The following is a 6,890-nucleotide window of genomic DNA, read 5'->3' as shown; positions in this document are numbered from 1 at the left end:
ATCTAATAGAACAAACCGTTCGCTATCTATTTGCTAGAATTATTATCCGACATTCCTAAATATCTTTACGCACTGAGTAAATTAACTCAGATATTTAATTTAGTCCACAAAACTGAGTCACACAGGATTCACCGATCGCTTCAAGTATGTTTTAAATAAAAAATCCGAGAAACTCATTTTTGGAAATTTTTCTTAGGCCTAAATCTCAGTGCTAAATGAGCTCGTAACACTAGAGGTGTTACACGTGGCCCCTGCTTCAAATGCTGATCGCTCGATCTCAACGGTCATCAGTGCATTTAAGTTGTGACCGGACGCTCTACAGTGTAGGACCGGACATAGGACTCCAGCGTCCGGTCACTTTCAGTAAGGTTCCAATCGCGATCGGATGCGTCCGATTATAAGCGACCGGACACAGACTAGCCAGAGTCCGATCGTTTCCAGAGAGCTCCACGAACCTTTGTTTTACGACCGGACGCAGCACCTAAGTCTGGTCATTCTCCAACTGCCACGTGTCACTGTTGTTCCTCACGCTACCACGTCAGCGTATGTCAGCACTGACCGGATGTAGGCCCTGAGCGTCCGGTCACTCTTCACACCAGCGTCCGGTCATGAGACCGAGACCGCGCGCTCACTACTGCTATTGACCGGACGCTGGGTCAGAGTCCGGTCAATGTGTGACCAGCGTCCGGTGCACTCTGTGAAGCCCTGTATTTTCTGTATAGGGTGCCGGTGAAGTTTTGAACCCTTGCTCCCAAGTGCTAAACACAATGTGTATCACCTCTGTGCATGTGTGTATGTATATTTTCACAAATATTTTTAAGGGTGTTAGGACTCCACTAGATCCTAAATGCATATGCAATGAGTTAGAGCATCTAGTGGCACTTTGATAACCGCATTTCAATAGGAGTTTCACCCCGCTTAATAGTACGGCTATCGATCCTAAATGTGATCACACTCGTTAAGTGTCTTGATCACCAAACCAAAAAGCTTCTCTCAATTTCACATTTGCCTTGAGTCTTTTATTTTTCTCTTACTTATTTTCTAAGTACAAACACTTGATCATCACTATGGCATCACCATCATCAAGTCATGATCTTCTTTTGCTTCACCACTTGGAGTAGTGCTACCCATCTCATAAATACTTTGATAAACTAGGTTAGCACTTAGAGTTTCATCAATTCACCAAAACCAAATTAGAGCTTTCAGTCTTGCTTATGGTGTTGACATCGAATCATCACGTCGTTTTCGTCCAAGTCACGTTTTGTGCCCTATTAAACTGCAAAACAATCACTTGTAAATTCATTCGTCTAATTTGGTTGTGTTGATCGTCAAACACCAAAATCCAAAGTAAATGAGCCTAGGGTCTATTTTCCGTACAACTCCTCCCTTCCCAAAATAAGTGACATTTGGGTTTGTCCTAAGTCAAATCATTTTAAGTTTGACAAAAAAAAGTTTGACCAAATTTATAGAAAAAAACATAAATATGACACCGAATAGGCAGAATATGAAAATGTATTTAATGATAAATCCGATAATACTTATTTGATCTCATAAACATTAGTACTTTTTTATATAATTAAATCAAATTTGAAATAGTTTGACTTAGAACAAACCTTAAACATAACTTATTTTGAGATGGAGTGAGTACTGAAGAAAAAAAAAGTATCCAATCCTATTCAAGTGAGTGACAGTCGGACCAGAGCAAGCGTACGTATTATAATAACAGAAACAAAGAGAGATGTATCCAATCCAATCATACAACGGTACTTAGATTTCTATCTAACCGTTGTTAGAAGAAAGTCAACCAAACAAGATTATTATTTGCGCATGAAGGATCCGCGGATCACTCGAGTGATTCGACTGAAGATTTACTGAGGTCGATCTTGCTGAGGTACGACTCCGTCAGTGACCCGTAGTACAGATGCTCGCCGACCTTGAGCCAGCCGGTGGCGAGGGCGAGGCCCTGGTCACTGTACATGGTCACCGGCTTCCCGTCCAGGGCCACGCTCATGGCCCCGGAGTTCTTCAGCGCATGGGGAACCACCACGAACTTCTCCGCGAGGTACACCAGCTTCCGGATGAAGGGGTACTTCATCAGCAAGTCCCACTGAAGAGTCCTCCCCTGCAGGTTCACATACACGATGGAGTCAACTGCCTCTGCCTGGCAAATTTTGGAACAGAGATGCAAAAGCAAAATTTCCGACGATGAGATGAGAAGAGAAGAGATTGTGTTGTAATGTTACCGCGGACAGGGCAATCCAGTAGCGGCCTTCCCCGTCGTAACGGATGTTGTCAGGAAATCCCGGCAGGTTGTCGATGAACTTCTGGATGGTGCCTTTCTTCTCGCCGGCGATGTGGTACCTCGAGCACCTCTTCCTGCATCACCACACCCATACGGAAGTGGAATAGGTCAGGCGCACAGGTCATGCCGTGAGAATCGTCGAGACAGCGACAGACGCAGATCTCACGGATTTGCTGGTAGGTGGGGGAAGTGAAGACAATAGTGAGCAGTCGAGCAGCACTCACATCACGGTCTCGCAGTAGATGAGGGAGCTCTGGTCCGGCGACACCGAGACGCCGTTGGCGAAGTAGAGGTCGCGCGCGAGCACGGCCGTCCGCCGCGTGGACGGATCGAAGCTCATCAGCCTCCCGTGAGGCCGCGCCTCGAGGACGTCCGCCATGTGGTTGTCGAGGTTGTACTTGTACGACGCGTCCGTGAAGTAGATGGTGCCGTCGGCGGCGACGTCCACGCCGTCGGTCAGCGCGAACTTGAGGCCCTCCGCCGAATCCGTCAGCAGCTCTACCTTCCTGTCCGGGCTCACCTTCAGCAACCCCTGTCAAGAACCGTTCTTATCTTACTCGTTGCTACTCCCTCCGGCTTAGAATGAGTCGCTACGTGCTCAACATTTATATTTTTAAATAAATTTATTATAAAAATATATTCAATAATATATGTACTAATTATATATTATAAATATTAATATTTCATTAAATATATTTAATTAAAGTTAAAAGTAACTGACTTTTTGAAAACGAAAATGACTTTTTTTTTACAGGGGGAGGGCCTCAGTTCACGGATGAATCCAGCCATCAGGCAGCAGCACTATACTAGTACTGTATTAAACACGAGCACAGTGCCGATGAATAGTAAAGAGTCAGGTAACTCACGATGTTGGCGTCGGCGACGATGAGACCGCCGTCGGAGGCGAGCACGACACCAAGCGGGCGGCCGCCGGTCCGGACCCAGTCCTCGACGTCCCCGCCAGGCACGCTCACCCTCCGGACCCACCCGTCTGCGCACCCCGTGTACAGCCACCCTCCGGCGCCGTCGTACGCCAGGTCCTCCGGGCCCGGGAGGCGCCCCTCGCCCACGCGCTTGCTGTGCTGTAGCGCGCGGCGCTCGTGCCGCGGCGCGGACACGTCGGGGCCGTACGAGTACTCCGGCGGCATCGGCGCCGGCGAGAAGTCCCTGGGACTGTACAGCACGACGGCGAGCACGACAGGCGCCAGTGCCAGCGGCACGGCCTTCAAGAAACCGAGCCCCGCTGCCATGGTGGTCCGTGTCGCCAGCAAGCGCCGCACAGCACACACGGAGACGACGACCCCCAGCACCCGAGGTCCGAGGACTGGTATTGTCAGTGTGCTGGATACGCGATACGGAAACCTCCACGTGTTTGGGGTGTTTGGTTCCAGGGACTACCTGTCACATCGATGTTTGACACTAATTTGGAGTATTAAATATATTTTAATTACAAAACTAATTATATAGATGGAGACTAATTTGCGAGACGAATCTATTAAGCCTAATTAGTGCATGATTTGACAATGTGGTGCTACAGTAAATATACTCTAATGATGGATTAATTAGGCTTAATAGATTCGTCTCGTAAATTAGTCTCCATCTGTGTAATTAGTTTTGTAATTAGAATATATTTAGTACTTCAAATTAATATCCAAACATTTAATGTGACAGGGACTAAAAATTAGTCCCTGAAACCAAACACCCCCTTTGTTTGCGAGCGCTTTTGCCTGGTCTTGGAGAGTGTGGACACAAGCGATTGTACTCCACCTCGTCTTTGCTCTCATCAACATGACATGACACATGAGGACCTTGGGACGTGGATACACGAAATCATCTGCAGCTCTTAACCTCTTGCTTTCATGGTGGTAAATACGGATCTATTCTAAGAGTCTGGCCCACGGCTCAACGTCTCTCTATTATCCCTCATATCGTCACTCAATCGGTCCGTTGTCTCTTGCTTTCTTCCCAAACAAAACAACACCCCCCCCCGCCCCCTCGTAAGTTAGATAGAAATTTCATAACTTAGATAAAACGCGTTACAACTAGTCTTTTTCTGTGTATTCGACAGTGGATAGATGAAGCAAGTGAACACATTTAATGAAGTAGGGCTTCTCTGGTGATGGTATGCGGCATGCAAATGGACAGTGGCGCGTAGCAGGGGACGGTAGATTCTCGACATACATGGTCGGTGCCTAATTAGCATGGTGGTCGGCACGCATGCGAGTACACGTGCGTGCATGCTGCTGGACCTTGCTTGCTTTACATGCATGCATGAGCTATCTGTTTGTGTGTGTGGGTGCACTGCTGACACTTGCTTGTATGTTTGCTGCTACTACGTGCGTGCATCTGTGAGCCGCGGGTGAGTGGACGAGCTTTTGGTACTTGCTTGTGCCCGTGTGTTAATTTTGCACCCTGAGTGCGGTGCATGCTGCCATGCACGAGGACAATATAAATTATAGGTGTATTTTGCATGTAAAAAGTTATTATGATAGGAGGATTTATATCACTGTGCTTTCACGTGTCCTTTATATAAAAAATTATTATGACAGGAGAAATTTATATCACATGTGCCTTCTCCCTTTAATTAATGAATTTACTATCAATAGATACTAGGCAGTAAGTTTCCATGTATGCACGAGTGCCTCCCTAAGCTATCCAAAAATTCACTCAGTAAATTTGAAAAGCACTCGATATCTTCACCTACGTAGGATGAGTCAAAAGCAGGTGGACATATTTAATGCCTTCCCTCCATGCTACCATCAGATAAAAACAAGTCGGACAGGTGGACACATTTAATACCTCTCCTCCTTACCATCAGATAAAAACAATTCACCGACCATGCATGAACATTTGTACTTACACATGCATCCATGCATCTAAGAGACGGCTTGGGTCGTGTGCACGTTGCTACCGAGGTTTTCGGTGGTTGGGGTTGGTCACCATTACTACAGCTACCATACTTGCATCCGCACCCATGCATGCAGAGGCACCCGTTCCTCCTCCAACTCTTGCCTATATAAGCATGTGCCATCCATTGCTTCATCGCACCCCTCTCAACCCTCTCAGTGTCTCCATGTGTCCTCCTTGTAGTTCATATACGAGGAATCAGTAACGATGGCCTCAGGGGCACCTGCAGTGGTGAGTCGACCCATCTCAGATAAAGGCAGCCACGTCAACTGAGCCCATAAGTCGACTCCTGGCCCAACAGCACCACAGGACCCACGACAAATTAAAAAACGATAAACAACGTGACCTTTGTTTCTTCCATCGTACTGCTTTCTTCCACCTCTGGTGGTTCTGAATGTTGAAGTGTCACCGCATGCCTGGTTCAGACGGAGGTTCATCCAAGCCGGCGCATCTCAACTACTCACCCATTATTGCAGTTCGCGTACGTTGCTGCTGCCAGGGCCGGCATACAAAACGGCGGCTGCCGCTGCGCAAGACGGCCAGGCTCCCTCTATGTGGAGACGATGCAAACTGCTGCCGCCGCCGCCGTTCAACTCATTGGCTACCACCGCCGCCGCCGTTTGACTCGTCGCCTACCACCGCCGCCTGAGTCGCTCACCCCCGCTCGACTCGGCTCTGGCGCCGCCGCTCTATCTCCGCTCTTGGCTCTTACAGGTGGGCTGAATTATTTGTTTATTCAGTTGGAGTCGACCCTAAAACGTGAGTCGATTTTTCTCTCTCTTCTGCGTGAGTCGTATAGTCCAGTCGGTCGATTTTTTCGGCCTCCACGTTGGATGATGAGTCACTTTTCTATCCCCACTGGAGAAGCCCTCATTGTAGTTCATCCCTGTAGTAGTTTGTGTGTACATTGGCTATGTTTAAGCTCGCATATGTACCCGCCCTTGTTTGCCACCTTTAGATATATACATGTGGTGCGCGTTTGTGATGACATGTATTCCATATTAAATGAGAAGGAGCGTCTCCTAATCAAACTCTATTACCGTGTTAACAAGCAACTTGGCCACAGACAGCTTGAAGCCTAAGCATCATCAACATAATTCTAGGCAAGCACACTTGCCTATGGCGACAAGGACTAGCACACCCGTTGGCACCCGCTGGCAGTACTCTAAAAAATTCACGTGTACCTAGGGACATTCTATAAGTGCATTAACTTACCTGTCGTGTGTCATGTAACCAAAGACATACTGATACATACAAAGTCTATAATGTTTTAGCTAGCTGGTAGACTATTCTAATACCTATGGACTACTTTTCTACAACATTTGTGGTTGCTCTTAGATTATGTTTTCAATGGTGTTTCAATGCCACGACTAAGTAAACAGTAGCCTGCTCACAACATAAAAGCAGGCAACCACGGGACATATATAATGTGTCTGCTGGTTGTGCTTGGCAAGATAAGCCTCGGTAGGCATGCAAAGTTGTAGGAGGAGCGAGCGTCTCTACGCGTGTGAAAAATCTCTGCATGTAAAGGAGAGGCATTAAATGTGCCCACCTACTTTCAACCTACTTCGTGCGTGCAAAAAATCCCTGCATGTAAAGGATGGCATTAAATGTGCCCACCTTCTTTCGACATTCTCTGAACATAAAAAAATATATTACCATGCAAGGTGTAAAGTAAGTA

General features: G+C 47.1%; 1 protein-coding gene across 1 annotated transcript; it reads right to left on the bottom strand.

The window, feature by feature from the left end:
• Positions 1-1,685: 1,685 nt before the first annotated feature.
• Positions 1,686-3,669, bottom strand: LOC136541159 (protein STRICTOSIDINE SYNTHASE-LIKE 5-like). Its single transcript, XM_066532993.1, has 4 exons — positions 3,169-3,669; positions 2,527-2,834; positions 2,244-2,376; positions 1,686-2,122 (listed from the first exon to the last, which is right to left on the bottom strand). The coding sequence occupies exons 1-4, from the start codon at positions 3,550-3,552 to the stop codon at positions 1,844-1,846; spliced, it is 1,104 nt and encodes a 367-aa protein (XP_066389090.1). The 5' UTR covers positions 3,553-3,669; the 3' UTR covers positions 1,686-1,843.
• Positions 3,670-6,890: the final 3,221 nt, after the last annotated feature.

This window comes from Miscanthus floridulus, chromosome 1 (genome assembly GCF_019320115.1).
Source record: "Miscanthus floridulus cultivar M001 chromosome 1, ASM1932011v1, whole genome shotgun sequence".
Taxonomy (NCBI): domain Eukaryota; kingdom Viridiplantae; phylum Streptophyta; class Magnoliopsida; order Poales; family Poaceae; genus Miscanthus; species Miscanthus floridulus.
This window is presented reverse-complemented; position numbering and strand designations above follow the sequence as displayed.

Excerpts from the sequence above, each read along its gene's own strand:
- LOC136541159 (XM_066532993.1), bottom strand. The coding sequence starts at position 3,552 with ATGGCAGCGGGGCTCGGTTTCTTGAAGGCCGTGCCGCTGGCACTGGCG. Across the intron at positions 2,835-3,168 it reads TCGTCGCCGACGCCAACATC|GGGTTGCTGAAGGTGAGCCC; the intron begins GTGAGTTACCTG and ends GGTTCTTGACAG. Across the intron at positions 2,123-2,243 it reads ACTGGATTGCCCTGTCCGCG|GGGAGGACTCTTCAGTGGGA; the intron begins GTAACATTACAA and ends GTGAACCTGCAG.